This window comes from Cynoglossus semilaevis, chromosome 7 (assembly GCF_000523025.1).
Source record: "Cynoglossus semilaevis isolate Cse_v1.0 chromosome 7, Cse_v1.0, whole genome shotgun sequence".
In the NCBI taxonomy this organism is placed as follows: Eukaryota; Metazoa; Chordata; class Actinopteri; order Pleuronectiformes; family Cynoglossidae; genus Cynoglossus; species Cynoglossus semilaevis.
The window spans coordinates 12,966,031-12,986,233 of NC_024313.1; the positions used below are offsets into that span (position 1 = coordinate 12,966,031).

The window sequence follows — 20,203 nt, forward strand, 5'->3', positions numbered from 1 at the left end:
CTGTTGCTATAGCAAACGTTTTTCCTTTGAAAGCAGTGGTTTTGAAGATGTTTGTTAGTAGATTCACAGCCTGTGCACCAACACTCAAAGTTGGTTTTTGTGTGTGTGTGTGACACGTAGCTTCTCTTCAGATTCAACCATCCTTTCAATATTGGATCAAAACAACTGGAGACGAAGCGGAGCAAGGGTTGGAAACTGTTCCACTTCCTGTTTGTTCCTAAAACATTTAGTGTTTCACGGTGACTGACTCCAGGGGACAATTTAAAATTTAGCAAAATTCAAGAAAATGCCCTTAAGAGTATGCATATATTTGCTCTGCCACAGGAGGGAGTATTTCTAAGACTGTGAACTGTTCTTCTTGTGTTAAAGAAGATACATATTTTTAACCCTAATACCTGTGGGTGAACCGAGCTGCTGACTCACCCTTGGCTCTGCTCCCACTGGAGCTGAAACGCCAGCTGCCCTACTTTTCTCTTGACTGGGATGTTATTTTTGCTGACAAATTTGTGAATAAGGAGTAACTGCACGAGGAGCGGAGAGCTGTGAGGCAAAAGGAAAACAAAACATTGATTTTCTACTGCTGCTCTAAGGTCCTGGACAAGGGGACGGGGGCTGCAGCTTTTATTTTTTTTTTTAAATTTTGTCATTGTGACACAGCACACAACCAAACGTGACTTCTGCTTTTAACCCATCACCAAAGTCAGCAGGGGGCGCAGTGGGGACGGTGCCATGCTCAGAGCACCTCAGTGGTAAACTGGATTTGAACCTGAAACCTTCCAGACCCAAGTCCGCTTCCTTAACCACCACTGCACCAGGGTTAAAAACTTTGTTGCCTGGCGTCGACTCCTGTCATAAATCACACGTATTTTCAACATTGAAGCGAATCTTAAATCAGCAACAAACAAATGATTTCCAGAAAATTCCTCCCACCTTCTCTTTTTGTTTCCAATCAGCTGATGAACGCAGCTTCCTGCTCTGTTCACCTTCTTGATCAGACAACTCTCCTGAGACCCCACCCTTCACCTCCCCAACTGGAAACATCAGATCCTTGTGTTGCGTCGGGGATAAAAAATGCAGCAAAGACAAAAAGGCAAAACCTCGACTTCCTGTTGTGGAACAGAGTGTGGAGGGCTTTGGATTTGGGTCTTTTCAAGTGTTTTATGATGATATTAGCGATGGATCGGTCACTGTTATGATTTATGACTGTAATTAAAGGCTGCTCCTGGGGGTTGGAGGGGGGGGGGGGCACCTGGTAACAATAGTGAATAAAGACCAACACTGCTGGAATCTGATCTGCTCTTCCAGGATCGATATTCCTCCACGGCAATTGTTATTCATGTCACCACAGCTACACTGTGTCATTAAGAAAAAAGTGGCTGAAACAAAGCCAGAGAACAAGGGTGAGGAGTAAAGATCAGAGTCGGGATAGGAAGGGAACTCATCGGGGTTAAGACTAAAGGCGGGGAGGGAAAAACCACGGCGTGCGGCTAAAGATTGATTAGGTGGAGCAGAATAAGAGACGGAGCAGAAGGAGAGGAGACGCTAATGGAAAAAACGATGTGCGGTCCTGCTTCCGTACCATCCATCAGTAGACTGCGGGTCGGGTTGTCTCCCTCCACCTTCTGTAGAGTGCGTGTGTATTCTTCACGTACACTAATGGACCCCGGGCCACATAGGGAGGCGGCCGGACAAAGGTTCACATTCATTAATCATAACCTGCCACTTGGTGCTGCAACCTGTGCTCCCAGGGTTCCTGGCGGTTCCTGGCGGTTCCTGACGGCTCCGAACTCCCCTTAGACTCCCCCCCCCTCCTGATGCCTCCACTTCACGCATGCCTGGCCTGAATCCATTCAACATTAACATCATTGTTGTGGTGAAAATGCTCCCGGCGATTCTGCAACACATTTCAATACAAACACCTTCTGGGGCAAATAGAAACGGAAGTGGCCGCGGGAGAATTCAACGTCGTCTCTTGAACAACGGAAGAGTCGACTTTTTATTTGCTGTATTTTTGACTGACAACGTTTCCATGCCAGTGTCTGAGAGCATGAGACTCCGACCAGACAACAACACTGTGATCTGGGAAACAAATTATTATTAGAGACAGAAGGGGGCGGAAGTGAGAGAAAGGGTGAGTGCTGGGGGTAAGGGAGGTGAGTCCTAACTCTGTAATATAAGCTAAGTAATTAAAGTTTATTTATACGCATACAGCTACTACAACCTGTCCAGTATATGCTAGGATCCAGTAAGGATGGCGCCACCTAGGGGCCCTGCAACAACTTCAAATCTGCTTGATCTCCGTCTTTTTTATTTTCTGAACATAAAGTATTTCTGCATCTTGACCTGTTTTTGATTGTAAATCCCGCTACGACATCAGTCCTAAAATTATGGTCCCCCTGGTGGTACTCTAGTAGAACACCGTGGTCCAGTGTTCTGATTTTTCTTAGGATTTGTTTTATTCAATGTGACTTAACATAGTGTTTTATCGTTGGTTTAGGTTTGTTTAGTTAATCTGGCGTGTTCATCCCACCAGGGGGAGACACAATATTTATTTTAAGTGCCTGGATATAGCGGTGATGGTACTTGAAGTAACTAGTATTTACACGGTGGTTAACGTTTTGCCTTAAACCACTGTTCAACCAAATCTAACTCCATGTTCCGCTTTAATGGGCAATTTCAAACAGTTCTGTCCCATTCTGTCCCGTCCCGTTCTGTCCCGTCCCTGATTGTGCTGTGAATGGACTCTGAGATGCCGCCTCTTTATCCCCGCTCCGTCTGCTCTGTTGGCTGCTGTGAATGAACACTGAAAACACAGGTGTCAGCAGACGGAGTCGCGGCTGCTTCAGCACAACAATGGCTGCAGGTGTGTGTATTCACAGCTTCCCTTCATGGTCTGTGCAGACATGAACAAGGCTCCGCATACAGAGAATGCACACTCACAGCTGAGTGTGTGTGTGTGTGTGTGTTTGTATCCAAATGTTTCTGTGCACTTGAAAGCCTTTGATGAAGAGGAGCCTTTGTTATTTTTGCCAAAATGTAATACTGGAGAGGAGGAGGGGAAGAAGGAGGAAGAGGAGGAGATGCTACATGTAACTGCCGCCCCCCCCCCCAAAAAAAGCTGTGTCACTGCTTACCAAACAAAACAATATGCTAATCCCAACTATCTGCGGGATTAATTAAGGATTAAACTAGTTTTTTCTTGAATCCTGAGCACATTGTTGTGGACAACAAAGAATTACGACGCTGAGGAAAAACCTCATTATTGGCCGTGAGTCACAAACTGTTGTGCGTCAATAGACACAATCACACATAGATTGTTTGTCGTTTGTTTTGTTTTTTTTCATGCACCGCCGAGGATGGTGATGATTATGCAACGTGCATGATTAATCTGTGGCAACAAAACAATGTTTTCCACGGAAGGATAATGAAAAAATGATTTGATGAAATGAAAATATAACGAAGCCACAGTCTCACTAATTCAAAATCTGGTCTTTTTTTACTGAAGTGTCTTATTTTGCTAAAAATATATTTTTGCACAAGTCTTTATTCCAATTTGAAACACAATAACAGTAACCTGTTCTGGATTCCAATTTGAAACACAATAACAGTAATCTGGTCTGGGTAAAGTAAAGTTACTCATTAAATTAATCTGTATATTGAAAGTCTTTTAGAGATGTTTAAAATTTCACTTTGTATTTTCTCATTTTCAACTGTTTAGAAAAGATCCAGTAGGTGGCAGTAATGTAACAGCCAATCAGCAACTTGTTGTCATGGAGACGACAGCCCATTTACAGGTGCTGACCAAACCAAAACACACTCAGCTCATGATAAACAAATAGGTGGCTTGTGGACAGGAAGTGGGCCACAAGCTGCCAAATGAAGGACACTGCACTACTATAGTACTATAGTATTTGAATGAAGTATCAGACCAGATATACAGTAGATACTGGTACTGCGTGGATGTATCCTCGTAGGAAACCATCACTGACCTCATTAAACAAAGGTCAGTTTTCATAGACATAGCTTTGCTGACTGTGCTGAACGTTTTTTTAACATGTTCAACACTTTGTTTCCTAAATCCAGACAGTTTCTGTCCAGGTTGAACTGGAGTTTACACTGAGGGGATTAGTCTGGATTAGAACAGGGAGGAAACAGGAAGTCAGTGGGGAATCAGGATGTCATTATTTCTGCAGACCCCGGGGATTTTCTGCCTCCCACAGAGAACAACTGCTGCCACCTCTCACTGCCAGCGCCACATAGTGTCCAGCCGCTGGAGCAGCATCTCTGTGACGAGTGCTGGCATTATTTTCTACCCTCACCTTGATTTGATTAACCCGCTGATTCAATCTGTTCGCTTGTCATGAGCAGCAGGAGGCGGCGCACCAATAACACACACACACACACACACACACTTAATTAGGCTGTATAGTATAAATCATTTCAAGTATCGCAACGTGGCTAATGAGCTTTAGCTTCGTCACTAGCTTTTTTCTGACCTTTAATGCTAACAGGTAGTTTTTCATACATCTTGCGTTAGTGTTGAGGACTTTTTGACCACATCGCTAACATTTAGCTACAGCTATCTGTTATTTTGTTACAGTCTATGTTTTTCAACGTTCTAAAATTATTTTCATGTCTTTTGGCTAATTTGCAGCGTTAATGTTTGGATGTATTGCTTATTTTGCTAACCATTAACGGTCTGATGCTGTTCTTATGTTGAGTTTACTTTTTTTTGCCTAAACTGAGCATGTTGAGCTCAGCTTTGGTTATTGTTTGTTATTATATACCCAAACACCCTTAGCAGGCTGTATCTTTTTCTTCCTTCTTGGCCACATTTATTGATTTATCTTTGTCTACGCTACAACACTTCATTGCCATGAAACATCACAACACTGACAGATTCCTACTCCAAGGTTGAAAATGTTTTTTTTGCTGCTTCTCGATTAAATGAAAAATAAAATTCTAGTACGTGATCAGAGTCAAAACCTTGAGCTGCAGAATCTGCTCTTATTCAGGATTTAGAATCATATGTGTGTGTGTGTGTGTGTGTGTGTGATTAATGTCATTACGGGGTCAGCGGCCAACTCCGCTGAGTGAAATTAGGTAATAAATATGCACTGGGTGGCAGTGACGAGGCATGACTGGAATTTTACAGCCTGTGAAGGACCTCGGCGGAAGAAAAGGTGCGAAAAAATAAACAACGACCCTGTGAGCAGCCGGAACATCCAGGTAATGAAAAACAACACAGATGAGAATTCAATACAATTTCACAGTAATACCGTCCTGTTGTCAGGCAGCAGCAGGAACCTGGTTCATCTGCACGAGACAACTGCTGGCACCTGGCTCGATGTCCTTTATTATTATTATTATTATTATTATTATTGTTGATTACATATTAGGATTTGCATTATAGTCCAAACATCATCGTTTTATTCGTTAAATATTCAAATTTGTCCGTAGGTCATTTGGTACCGGGCTGTCCTTCAATTTTATTAATTTACTTCATTCAAAAATCCAGTCATATCCCTTTACTTTGTCTCTGATGTTAACAGAATAAAGTCTGTAAGATGTGTTATTTAGAAAAGATAATGATCCTTCAATAATGGTGCGGTACGACCAGTCTGTAGTAACGACTGAGACCGACCGACCGGTCCTTGGATCTCCAACATTGTAAAGTTGAGATCCTCTGGTTCTGAACTGCAGTGTTTCTTCAGATAAAGCACTGTTTCTGTGACTGCAGCACTTTCCAGTGCCTTTGTTCCATAATTTCTGTCTCTTTTGACTGTGAACCAAATGTCTTTGTCACTCTGGACCAGTCAGGCTTCACAGGTCTCTGCTGTGAAATCTCTCTGCTGCTAAAAATGCAGAATCCAACACTGTCTTTTCAACCTCCCAGCTATTTTATTTTTTCAGAGTAGAGTCCAGCGGCTCACACAAACATGAGGGGCGAGGATCTGTATAAACAGGCTGTTCAGTAAACAGGTCTGGAGTTCACCACCTGCTATTGTCACAGAAGGACAAAAAAAAAAAAAGAGTCCAATTCACACAGCGGCAGTGGTAAACACCACACTCTCTGCACCAACTGAGTTTATTTGCATTCACATCCCTGTCCCAGTTTTTTCTCCTTTTTCTCCTGTTTTTTTTTCTTTCATTTGTTCTCTACGTTCCATCCTCTGAGGACAAGGAACTGTATGACTGTGAACTGGAGCAGTGACAGTTACAGTTCCTTTAATCCTACACTGACTCTACGCAGCTGAAAGAAAGAGCTGAAAACACTGGCATCAACACAACAAAAGAAAGAAGAAATACAGAAGAAGAAGAAGAAGAAGAACAACAACAACAAGAAGAAGAAGACGACGACGAAGAAGAAGAAGAAGAAAAAGAAAAAGAAAAAGAAAAAGAAAAAGAAGAAGAAGAAAAAAAAGAAAAAGAAGAAGAACAACAACAACAAGAAGAAGAAGACGACGACGAAGAAGAAGAAGAAAAGATCCCTAATAATCTTAATAAGTCATTGTCAGCCCAGGTTGACAACCCTGTATAACAGTCAGTAGATTGTCCTGAATAATTGACTAGTTAAATGTGTGAAACAGGAGAATGGGAATAAAACCCAGACACCACCAGGTCGTCCATCATCTCCGTAGCAGATGAGTGGATCCCTGTAGGCCACAGTCATCCACATGATGACTGTTTAAACACAGATTCAGTTCCACTGGTCTACATTCAGTGAATCAACTCTGTGAGAGTCGAATTTATCTCCACTCAGAAACAAACAAACAAAAAAAGTATTTTCTCAGTTTGAGTCCCAGAGGCGTCTCCACGCAGCACCACGACCAGGAATTTGCATCTCCATCCTCCCTCACACTCACAGATGATTGATGACTCACCCACAGAGACCACAGGACCAGGATCCAGGGCATGTGTTTGTCATAACAGAGAACGCTCTTGTGCGATCGTGTGCTCAGAACAGTACCAAGAACCAACTGGATGAATGTGTCCTCACGGCAGAACCAACCAAGTAACTATTACAGCAGAAAATGTAGTACTGTAGTAAGTGTAAAAAACTCTTTAGATTCTCCAGAGACATGCAGTAGGGATGGACCAGTACCGATGCTGGTACTGTTATGGTGCCTCCTTCTTATTCAAATACTCAAATATAATTATTTAACTTAATTTGTTTGTTGCAGGTCCTTTTTTCCACAGAGCTTTGCCACCCACTGAGCCCCGACCCTCGAGTTTATTGCATCCCAAGATATAGTCCAGCCAACAGATGAGAATACTCGTACTGGTACTGCTTTTGCCAGTATTGGGTCAAATCCATTTATTTTCATTGTAGCAGTGTCTTTTGCGGAGGAGCAACATGAATGCCAGACAATACGTCAGCAGTGTGAATTAGCCTTTTGTGCTGGTGGAGGAGAGAAACGTGTGCACAAGTGGGGCTGTAGTCCGCACGTGGTTGCACCTCCTGCTGCACCTCCTGCTGCACCTCCTGCTGCACCTCCTGCTGCACCTCCTGCCTCCTCTCAACAGATACTGATTTTCACCGAACCCTGATGTGATACAAATTCAGACCCAGTCTCTGCTGCGTCTGACAGTAACATATAAAAGGTGTTTACGCTTCATAAATCGATTCAAATTGTAAGACTTCAGACACACGACGACGGACTCTGTGGAGGAGAACTTCACCACACACTGAGCCACAGCCACAGCCTACAGACGAACTGCTCCACTTCACTGCATCACATTTGGTTGTCAACGGGGGCGAGAGCAATAAAACTATTTTAATATGGGTTCATAATGAATGAGACCTTCACCTCCACGTTAAGTCATTCAATTTTTACAGTTTCCAGGACAGCGTATGATTGGTCGTCATGGCAGACAGCTATGTTTGGTTGTATACTTTAGCACTCCTTTGCTATTGAAGCGTTTTTCTCACTGACAACTTGATGATTTTGTTCACATCAGTACAAAGTACAGAACAAGTCCCAGCAGAACCGGGGCCTCATTGTGCTGCCTACCTCTGCTGTCAGTTCGTCGCCTTCCTCGCCTCTGGCCTCGAACAAATTCACACAGTTATGAAATGCACATTAATCGGTGTACTCTGATCGCAGCCTGTCCTGAGACTAAAGTCCAAACCTCTGTCTTCTCTTCACCAAAGTAAACTACAAGTATTTACTCCAAAAAGTACTTCAAAGTCACTTCTTGCCATATCTCCCCCCCCAGACCCTCGAACAACCTGGAGAGCATGTTTGTTCTTACCTTTTTGTAGACAATCATGTTGGGGGAGTCGTCAGCCGGGTCTCCACCACCGCCACCGCCGCCGCTGCTCATGGACCTGGTGGACAGCAGAGGGCGACTTCTGGGCATCTGGGCGCTCTCCTTGGGTTCTTCAGGCTCCTCGTCAGGCTCAGATGCCTCTGAGGAGCTCGGCTGCTCCTCCTCCTCCTCCTGCTCCACCTGCTCTTCCTCCTCCTTGTTCTGCTGATCCAACTGATGCTCCTCCTGCTCCTCCTGCCTCTGCTCCTGCTGTTCCTCCTGCTGTTCCTCCTGTTGTTGCTCCTGCACCAGCTCCGGCTGATGCTCCTGCTGCTGTTCTTGCTCTATTTGCACCAGCAGCTGCTCCTGCTGCTCCTGCTGCTCCTGCTGAGGTGCCTCAGCCATCGTGACAGTCTCTCCTTCTGTCTTCACCTCCCACCTTGTGTTGTGTTTTTGTGTCCTCCTTATCTCTGCAGAGTTCTCCTTCCCTTCCTCTGTATCCACCTGTCTTGTCTCTCAGTCGTCGATCTGTGAGGAGAAAAATAAAAAGAGAAAAAAAAGAGGGAGAGAGAGAGAGGGAGAGAGAGAGAGAGTGGATTAATTAAATTCTAACCCCTGGGATTCGGCCTCTCTGCTCCTTTTCACACCGTTTTCTCTGAGCATGATGGATGGAATCAAGGCATCACCACAAATTCTTCTGCATTTTCTCCTCAGTCAAACCTCAACCTTTGTTTGGAGGGTTTCTTTGTTCTGCTTTTACTTGGCTTTTGTTTTGAGGTTTTGTTTTTTTTTCACTGAAATGTTCCTGTCAAACAGAGCACAGCAGGATCTCTGCTCAGTTTTAAAAGTTCAAGATGTCAATCTTCAGAAAATCTTCCTACAGGGCATTTCTTTTATCACTTCTAAAATACTTGAACTCCATTTATTAGCGGTTTGTTTCATCTTATTCTGATGGAGGTGTGGCTGACACTGACGCTGACCACTGCACCACTGACCATTGGTAAAGAAGTGGGCGGAGCTATTCAGCTGCAAACACGAAGCCAACAGTTTATATTCAGAATGAATCGGTGATGACCTTGTGGATGTTTTTCTCTCCTCCAGACGGAGTTCTGTTGCTGGTCGGCCGTGGATCAAAGCGGTGCCTGGTTCGATTCCCAGCGTTTGCAGTTTGAGGTTGAGTGTGTGTGTGTGCGTGTGTGTGTATTTGCTGGCAGGTAAGAGCGTTTAGCTTCATGTCAAACGGCTCTTCAGATCAATACTCCCATCAAGCAGCTGCTGCCCCCGTGTGTGTGTGTGTGTGAGTAAACAAACATTCAAACACAGCTAAAGGCAAAAGAACACGCAGCACGTGTGTTGACAATGAAGGCAGATCTTGGATGAATGTCTGACTTCATGACGTCCACAGTAAAACAGACACCTGAATAGAAGACGCCTGATTTGTTGCCCAGTGATGATGACATCACACGTTCCTATCACTCGACGGCCTGACCTCCGGCACCAGCTCTGTGTTTTTTAGCATATAAATGGAAAGTTCTGGATGAATACGTTGCTCTGATCAGCGTGGGTTACGCGTTCATTTAGTGATTTCCTATTGAGTGATTCAGCGCCGCCTCGACCTGGCTGCATCTCATCCTGCAGTCGTGACGATTCGGAGGAGGGAAAAAAATCCAGCACATGTATGATGTAATAACTTTAACATATCTGCCCTAAAAATAGACGTGAGCACGTGAGCGTGGAGAAGAGATAACGCTTCCACGCTCTTCTCGAGATGTTAGGGCACGATAAACAGGAGCCAGTGTGAAGGGACTGAGACAAAAAACAACAACAACAAAAGAGAGATTTGTAGGTTTTTCTTCTTTTTTTTTTTTTTTTGGATGATTGAGTCATTATAAAATCGTTCTGAATTAGCCTGAGTATATTAGGAGAGAAACATCTTTCTTATTTTTTAATCTTCCTCACATGCTGTGATGACAGGAGGAAGAGGCAGAGCACCACGTCTCACTGCTTCTCAAGTCTCCTCTCTCCCCACGGACACACACACACACACACACACACACACACCCNNCAGGGTGTTTTACAGTGCAGGGCAGCAGTAATATAAAGGACACCATGAATTCAGCAGACGGTCATTTCAAAGCACAGGGGGAGTCCAAAAGAAAAGAAAAAAGCAAAGCACAGGGGGAGTCCAAAAGAAAAACTCCCCCCTAAACTCCCCCCCAGCCCCCGACACACACACACAAAAAAGTGTTTGTGTGAGAACAAATTCACTAGGCTGTGATACTGAGTCACTCTTCAACTTTTAATGATTGGAAATAATGCTGACTAAGCCAAACTTGCTGGTGAAGGTCATGCATATTCAGCAGCAGTTTCCAGTAGTGTCGACTGCCTTTTAGTTCAAATGTAGAAACAAAAACTTCAAAAAGGCACTTTTGCCTTTTGGTCTAACCGTCAGAACTAAGTTTAACTGCAGCAAAGTCACTGAATCAAAGCTTCGATTCAAGTAAATCTCACGTCAATTTATCCACTGATCGTTTCAGCTCAACTCCAAAGGAGGAATCTGTGACGACTCTGACGCTAGTGCATCACTACGACAAGATGTGGAGAATTATGGTCTTCAAATAATTATGGCTGCACCATCTGAAGGACTGCCCTCTGGTGGACAGAGAGAGAACGCAGCCATGAGCTCGGTCCTGGTCCTACTGCGAGGCTCTGGTGTTAACCGTGACACTGTAGTGAGGCTCTAACAATCAAAAGCCACAACACAACCACAGCCAATCAGAGAACACTCGGACGTGATGGAGCCGACAGCGGAGCGGAGCTGGAATATGGTTTTAATGGATGTGGTTATTAGTCATGCAACATAAAGCCATCAGCACTGACAACAATGTCTCTCTCTCTCTCTCTCTCTCTCTATCTTCCACTCCATCCTTAGAGGACTACCCCTCCCCCCCATCCCCCAAATATACGCTGCCAGAAGCAGTGCTTTCTAATATGGTCTCATACTCAAACCACCAAAACCTTCATTCTAACTCTGAGTATGTGCAGCAACAACAACCGCACATTTACACCAAAATATTTTAAATCCAACACTAGGAGTGTACAGTGGTATATATTTGTCTACCTGCAGTAATGAACCACGGCCTGGGGGGAGGGCGGGGGAGGAGGTGCAGATCAGCTCTGGTGACTTACCTATGTTGGTGGTTAAAGGACTAATCTCTTCATTCCTAACTAGTAACCAATCAGGTGCAATTTCTATACTAGTGCAAAATAGATCCAGTAGATGGCAGTAATACAGTTGAAGGGATGCAAGTATGTTGGTAAAATAACAGATAATTAGCATTGACTAAAAAAAACACTACGTTTTTATAAGGTGGTACAAATGTAATGATGGAAGACAAACATTCAGTGATATCGTCGGGGGGTGTACGGCAACAACAACATCTTCAGCTCTGTGCTACGTTTAGCTTGTTGCCAAATCGCAATCTACCAAGTCAAGTCAACAGTGACTCCGTGTTATTTACACTGCAGCGCCATCTTCCATGTTTACCAACACTGACCGTGAACTCCTGCACACTTTACCCTGAGGTCTGCCTCCACACAGACCTGATCCTGACCCTGGACTACAGCTGAAGACACCTGGCTCCCTCTCATTAGGACCAGTGATCCTGCAGCAGGAGAGGTTCTAATGAGAAAACACACACACACACACTCACACACACACACATACACTTTTAATCGGTTCTGCTGCAGGCACTGAAGCACACTTCTCATGCATACGTTGCTGGATAGTAAAGACTCTGCATTATTGAAACACCACACCTTGTATATGTGTATATAGGGAAAAACACGCACACACTCACAGACACACACAGTTCAAGTGCAGCACTGACTGTGTTCCATAGAACAGTTTTAATCTGAACAGAACCAAATGAAATCCTTTCAATCTTCTAACTCTCTCTAATTTCATTTCTCCATTTATTCATTAGCTCGCTCTTTCATCCACACCCCACCATCCGTGCCTCCATCCGTCCTCCTCCTCCTCCTCCTCTTTCTCTTACCTCTGAGCTCCTGTGCTGTGCAGCAGCCTCCTCTGCTTCACTCACGAAGCCAAAAAGAGGCTTCACTGACACAGCAGTGGGAGAGAGAGGGGGAGAGAGAGAGAGGCAGGGAGAGAGAGAGGGGAGGGAGAGAGAGAGACAGAGATGGAGAGGGGACGAGAGAGGTGATGAGAAGCACAGATAGTGAGAGAAAGGGAGAGAGGAGAGAAGAACAGAAGTGGTAGAAGGGAGAGTGGAGAGGGAGAGAGAGAAAGACAGAGAGGTGAGAAAAAAGAGGGGACCTAAAGGGGAGGAGAAAGAAGGGAGAGGACGATCGAGGGGGAGGAAGTTGGGGGTGAGAGAGATAGAAAGAGAGGAGGCAAATCAGATGGAGAAAGAGAGTTGGAGAGATAAAGGGAGGAGGATGTTGAATAAGAATCGCTCCCCCTTCCTTCTCCGCCTCCCTCCCCCCTCCTCCCTCCTCCTCACCAACTCACGCTGTAGTTTGTCAGACACTCCAGTTATTTCTGGAGTCAGTTTAGTTCAGAGTGGAGTTTGTGAGGATTGTAAAAAAGAAAAACAATCTTCTCGTTCACTTTTATCTCACTTTTTTATCTTACCTTTTTGCTGTAGTTTTTGAAGCTAATGTTTAGCCTGTACAAATTTCTTCTTTGGCTAAACTCTTTATACCTTTTGCTGTGATGGCTCACTGTCAGCTATTTCTATCCAAGCAGGTTTTGGGTTTTTTTGCAAGAAATTCCTAATTTTGTTACTTTACTCTATTCGCATTTCCACTCTAATTCCACTCCTATTAGCCTTTTAACACCTGGCATGAAACCATAAGACGTCTGTACGCTACTGGACATTTGATCTTCTACACTTTAAGGCAAATTCTTATATTTCTTAGAATATTTTTGCTCTAAACTCAGGCTCATTTCTGACGCTGAAAGTTTCAGTCAAAGTCAAAGTGAGATGACAGTTAATGTTAATGAAATTAAACTCATTATTTCTTACTTTGACAGCTATCGCTGGTGTTTTTTTCCCTTTAACTCTCACACACTTCACATATGCACAGCTCCAACCACAGCGCACACACATACACACACAGACAAACCCATACCTGACACATCAACTCTTCAGCACCAGTGATGCAAACATGGACCAACCGAGGAAACAGGCGTTTACAGACACACGTGTGTGTGTGTGTGTGTGTGTTTGTTGTAAGCAGTTCTCACATTACACTTATTCAGGCAGCTAAATTCTCAGTGGTGGCGTCTAATCCAATAGTAAATGAATGGAGTAGATAGAGATGGAGGGGGAGATGAGTTCTTTCTCTCCGTTTGCTTCCTCACTTTCATCTGCTGTTTAGTTTGCAAATGGAAAAAAAAGGGAGAGAACGGACGTCAATAATCTCCCAAATCAATACATGCACTTACCAGCTAACTGTCGTCAAAAACAACGTTAACACTAATGGACCCGTCTGGCCTGCAGTCCACACACACACACACACAGACAGACATATTCCATTGCCGGGCCATTTGACCCAAACCTTAACTATTCTAGTTTATAATCTAATCTAATCCTAATCTGTAACGCCACAGTTTCCAGTTCTTCCAGATCTATTGCCTGTTCTGATTGGCATCAGTGAAATCTCAGCTCCAAATGTATTTAACTGTAAATTAACACAATTACCCCAGTTGTTGTTGTTGTTGTTGTTGTTGTTGAAAAAAAACGATTTTCTCATCCTTTATCCAAACAGTTACAAAGTTGTGAGGACGGGATAAAAGGACATACATTTTCCACAACTCTCACACACACACCTGAATACATAAGTACACACACTACTCATGGATATAAAGCTGTGCTCTTCCTCTAGACCAACTAAATTATTTAGTTGCAAATACAATAGCAAATACAAAATGAAGGTCCCACTGAGGTTGATGTGTGGGGGAGCTTTTTTGCGAAACACCTTTTTTACCTTATGGGGATATTTTTCAGGTCCCCACCAGGAGGTTGTTATTAGCATATTAGCATTGTTCTATTTTATTGTTCTATTACGATGTAGTATCTTTAGATAATATATGTTATAAAATGTACTTCAACACAGTGCTTAAAGTATTTTGCGGTTAAACTACATACCTGGATACAGCTGAAGGAGCCAGAATGTGTCCATTTATATTCCTCCAAACTCTGATATGATGGACAGTTTATTCAGTTATTGTTAATGTCAGGGTAGTTCCGGTGTGACAATCTATCTCCTCCGACCGCTTCAATGTTCATAAAAACTACGTCGAAACACGTCACGTCCGAAGCACGACCAGGTGCGTTCAGGTACCAAATGTGATTTAAGTAACTGCCTCAAGGATGAGATTTGTTTTTCCTTTTTTTTAATTTAACTCTTTACTTTTTGTTCTCAGTTACCGATGTGCTTTCAAATGTACTTCAAACACAAAAAATAGAGCTTTGTGCTTTCAAATGTACTTCAAACACAAAGAGTTTAAATAAGTACTTTCAAAGAATAAAAACACACACAAAAAAACTATTTAATTGTAGTTTCGTGGGCAAACATAATTCGTTACGTTCCGCCTCTGATGGAACCGTGAACGTCTCTGCTGGCGTTAATTCTCATGTGGAATATCCAGGTCTGGGCTGAGACGTTAACTAAAGTTTGGAATAAAACAACACGAGTTTTCACTCTTTTTCCCACCCAAAAACTCTCTGGGAGCCTGCAGCACAGCCTGCAGACACTCAACGAGTCTGGGGATGAAAACACCCACACAATTCATGCTCATCATTTTAACAACTCCTCCTCTGTTTTTTTTTCTCTCTGTAAGGGGATTCCAGGCCAGATGGGAAACACGGCTGATTCACCTGCTCCCTGTGTTCAGGGTTTGCCTGAAGAGAAAATCCCTGAGGTCTAGAAACGTCTGGAAGATTTTCCTCAGACTCGTTTTGAAGTGACACCTGCTCAGAGGCCTGCGACTTAAACCCTACAGTAACAGGAGCTAGGAGGGGAAACTGGAGAAGTGAAGAAGAGTCTGAACATCTGAGAACATTTTCTTTCTTTTTTTTACCAGTCTGTTACAGTCTGTTAGGGTCTGAAAACTCTGCTTTGAAATGTGTGGGACAGATCTTATAAAGAGTCCGACTTGTCAGCTTTTCAATAATAAACCGGTTTTTAAGGAGAAAAAAACATTATAATAAATAAATAAAAACAAATTTGAATCAAATGTTTAAATTTCTTCTACAACTTTTTGACTGGGTCTCCTTTATTTCATCAGTAAACAACACATCGTTAGCACTCGACTGGTGGTCAGCGGTGCATTTAAACTAAACATCAATCTGACTGTTGTCCGATATTGCATCTGCAGCCAGGCCTTTGCTGCCCTCTAGTGCTCAGATATAATCTGGCGCTATGTATATAAACGTAAACTAACCTAAACCGGTGCGGCTAACTGTTGTCTCTTCTCTGCTATAATTATATGTTTATTATTAGGTGCGGCTAACTGTTGTCTCTTCTCTGGTATAATTATATGTTTATTATTATAAATTTTAGCTAGCACATAGCTATAATCTTAGCACATTTCATGGTCTGGCCTGCAGAAGGAAAGGTACTTTATATGTAGTTTCAACTACGGAAGCCCAGTTGGACATTTTTCATATTAGCTCCTGTCATAACTTTAACAACGATGTCCGATCACACGTCTGACTTTTTGTACAACAAGCCATTCCGATCACACGTCTGACTTTTTGTACAACAGCCATTCCACAGACTGAGTTACATTGACAAGCTAAGGGTAATTCCTCCAGTGCAGCTTTAAACCTGTTCCTGTAACATATTCTTCTAAAACTGCATCTTTAGATGAACGTTGTTTTTCAAACGGAGAAAGAAACAGTAGAAAACCTTGATCTGACTCCACAGTGACTGTGGCCTCGTTCACTCCTCTCTACCACATCCTTTAAAGAGCTCCCAGGTGATTCAGCCTCCACACTTTCCACCTGTGCCAGAGATGATGAGTAATCTGGAGCCTCCACCTCCTCCTCTGCACTGTACTGACAAATACTGCAAATACTGCAGCTGCTCAGACGGAATTAAAACATATATACTGTATATTATTAATAAGCCATAACCAGTGCAATGTTTTCTGCTTTTCTGCTAAGACAGTAAAATATTATAGAATTGTCCAGATGTGGCCACTGTTGCTGCCAAAATCCAGATTCAGCCTGAAAGTGCTTAAATGGAAAAAGACACTCTTTTTTTTTTAGATTATCAAGTTTTCAAACTAAGGCACATGAACCATTGGTGGTACACTGGCTCCCTCTGGTGGTATACAACATATTGTTCTTTTATAAATTGACACGTTTGTGGCAGAAAATAAATGAATGTCTCTAGAAACTGTTGAAAAGAGAAGTGAGATCAGTGACAGAATATTAAAGTCTAATTTGTTCCCAAGAAGCCTTTAGAAAAAGTAGAATAATTACAGTGTTAATGATACTAATTTTGATCTGAATTTTATTTCTGAATATTATTTCTCTATGTTGACTAAAATACTGAGAGCAGAAACAATTAAAAGAATACTCTGTCAAAATTACTTTGTTCTCAATTAAACATCCAAATGAAATCTTGATCCTGGTGATGAGGCATAAATACAGTCAAAGACAGATTTTTTAAAAACAATGATCAAAGCATCATTCATGTGCAGGAACAAGTCAGCAGCATCACAAATGAATACAGCTTTTATTTATTTACTTCTGAAATGACCATCATCACTGCAAACGTCTTTTTTTTTTCATACCTTCACACTTTACACTTTAAGACGATGGATCTGGATGTAAACAGTTTGGTCTTCTTTAAATCTCACAGTCCTTGGTTTGAAGATGGGGTTGTGCTTTATATAACCACCAGAGCTGGTCACATGACACAAGTGTCGTCTCTGCTCTTCAGGGGAGAGGGAAATAAAAACAGGTCATGGAACTTCCCCTCTCCTCTGCTGCAGCCACCGACCTGAAAACCCTGCGGCAGGATTAAAAAAGGTTCTGGTCCACTCTGGTCTGATCAGTGAGACCTGGAGGAAAGAAGGCTGCAGTTTCTACATTATTTCCAACATTAAAAAAAATGTATGATCAAAATAACTACAAAGCAACATTCAGACAAGAAGATTGCACAGGTTGGATTTTGTCCGTTTCCTTTTTTCATCCCACTTCTGCTCAATAAACTGACGATAAAACACAATCCTTCATGAAACAAAGTGCAAAAAGAATGGGTCGCAAAATGGAACATTTCAGCATCAGCACTTTCACATTTCAGTCTTAGAACCATCTTTAAAAAAAAAACAAAAACAAAGCTGAGGAAACAAAATTATTTTCTTTCAAAAAACCCAGTCACAACCATAGACCGTGAATAAGAAATGGACGTAGCTGCAGGATGTGGTGATAAAAGTGGAGCTGCGGATGTCAACCTGAAGTTCTCCACTGGAACAGAAGTCCAAGGAAAAATGGGAACAAAGAGTTGATGACCTTCATGATGAGTTTGAGCTTCTATCTATCTGTTAATAAAAAAACAGCATTTGTTTTGTGACCAACAATCCCATTTGGTGGAAAATAGAAAATAAAGCATGGGTAGAGACAGAACATGAACTGCTGAGTTCCTAACACCTGGAGCGCCCCCAAAAGGACCCACAAGACAGTGGTGTGATGGTTGGCCTTATAGCAAAATAGGTCAGCAGTTTGAGTCTTAGTGTCTCTATGTAGTTGTACATGTTCATCCCATGTGTACAGTATTACATGTGTACAGTATTACATGTGTACAGTACATGGGGTTTTCTCCAGGTACTGCAGTTTTCTCCCCCAGTCCAGAAACATCCAGGTCGGACTTAATTTCTCTCTAAGTTGACCATAAGTAGCCCAGGCGTTGGAACTAGCCAATCAGTGATCTTGCTGTAAAGACAAGCATGTCAACCACTTGGTCCACTGTGTGGCGCTGTGGTCTTAGAACTGTTTAGCTGGGTCAAAGAGCTACGTCCATTTATTATGTAAGGCCTATGTTTACAACAAACCAAATCAACAGGTGTGTGTGTGTGTGTGTGTGTGTCTGGTTCACTTCAGGTTATAGAACATCCATAAATTTCTTCTCTGCATTTAAAACCTCTGCTCTGTACAATGTGTCACTGGGCCATAGAAACAAACCTAGAGATAATAATAATAATAATAATAATAATAATAGTCATTATTTCAGCACCAACGAAGCTCAGGACAGACCGAGTGACACTTAAAACTCTATGATTACAATGGCTGTAATATTAATAGAATATATATATATATTTATTCTATTGTAAATATGTATTTTTGTAAATTTTTCGTTTGTTATTACAAGACTTTGCCAAAAAAAAACCCACAACAAGGCCTTTTTTTAATCTTATTTTCCTGTGACCAACTTTGTGACCTAATACCATTGTCCCAGGTCATGTGACCGTGCTGTCGACTGTACACCGTCCACGGCTGTCTACAGGTTCCTAAAACAGAACCATCATCTGTGTCTCTTCGCCACAGCTCGACTGTCAGAGGAAACATCACAGCTTCTACATTCAGCTCAGACCCCGGGACCAAATGACTGATATGGACTGGTTCTGGTCTGTGGACCAGGGGTTGGGAACTGGTAGGATTCTCATCCGCTCTACAGCAGGTTCTGGGTTCAATTCCCCCGAGTACCCACTTAGCTCTGCCAAACTCTGTGACCCACTGCTGTAGTGACCCCTAGAGGAAGGGACAAGCTGCAGCCCTAAGAATGTTTATGCGGAAAAACTCATGGACACACACACACACACGAACACACACACACCCTGGCCATGTGGCTTGTTTCTAAACTGAATGTGACTTTAGTTAGGTGTAAAAAACAACCTTCAGCCGTGTCTGTGTTTGTTGAGGTTTTTGTTCAGATGGAAAAATAACTCGAACTCTTTTCATCGGTTCCCCCTGGTACTGTTTCAAAGGCACGTCCCTGCTCTGCCTGTGAACTAATGACTCAAGTTTGTGACTGTAGGCACAAATGGAAAGACATTTTAACACAACACCCGCGCACACACATTCATGCACACAAACAATGCCTCTAGTGGGTATCGCTGGTACTGCAGCTCCCTTTTATAATGGGTACTTTATATATTCTTCTCCACTTAGACTGAACCTGAGCTAAACTGTGCTTCGGAATTATGCCCGTGCGCGCTCGCTCGCTCACTCACTCACTCACACACACACACACACACGCAAAAGTCAACTTTGATTGTCTTATTACTGGCTCAAAATCCCTGTCATCATGCGCTGCATGTGTGTGTTTGTGTCTGTATGTGAGAGAGAGAGAGAGAGAGAGGATGAAAAATACCGACTGACAGGCGGAAAGACAAATAATCATGACACTTCCACTGGTCGTCGCTGGAGGGCACCGTAAGCAACACAAGAGCAGACTCGGGCACCACAGAACACAACGGAATACAGATCGATAAAAAACATACAGTCAGGCTTTAGCCAGGATTAAGGAAAGCCGTTTAAATAATGTAATAACAACACGTGACCTTTTCTCTCTTTGAGAAACTAAACACTGATGTCTGTACGAATAGAACAACTTATTTATTGGATTTAATATACAAGGAAATAAATTAACCAGAGGAAAAGAAAATATCTGACGCTCCTTTTCCAAGTTGTCTTCATTTAAAATCAGCTGGTTTTCTTTATTCCAGTCTGTGGAATGATGAAATCTTTCCATCTCTCTCCTTGTTCTTTCACAACTTGTTGCCCAGGAGAGAATCTCACCAAGTCTGACTCCTCGTCTTCTTCCATTCTCAAATTCGTCATCTCCAGTCCAGACTTCTTTGCTATTGCTTTTGAAGATGCAGTGTAACTGGGATGCACCAGAGCCCTCT

At 42.7% G+C, this 20,203-nt stretch overlaps 1 protein-coding gene across 3 annotated transcripts in view; it reads right to left on the reverse strand.

The window, feature by feature from the left end:
• LOC103381246 (regulator of G-protein signaling 6-like) overlaps window positions 1–14,623 on the reverse strand; it is a 53,067-nt gene extending 38,444 nt beyond the window's left edge. The window contains exons 1-2 of one of the 3 annotated variants that reach the window (XM_025056754.1): window positions 14,430–14,623; window positions 8,257–8,781 (exon numbers count right to left, since the gene is read on the reverse strand). In XM_025056754.1, the coding sequence (XP_024912522.1) occupies window positions 8,257–8,658 (402 nt within the window). In that variant the 5' untranslated portion in view covers window positions 8,659–8,781; window positions 14,430–14,623. Of the gene's footprint in view, window positions 1–8,256; window positions 8,782–9,328; window positions 9,542–12,311; window positions 12,449–14,429 lie in introns of those variants that run through there. The other 2 variants (XM_025056755.1, XM_025056756.1) reach the window with 2 other exon arrangements.
• Window positions 14,624–20,203: the final 5,580 nt, after the last annotated feature.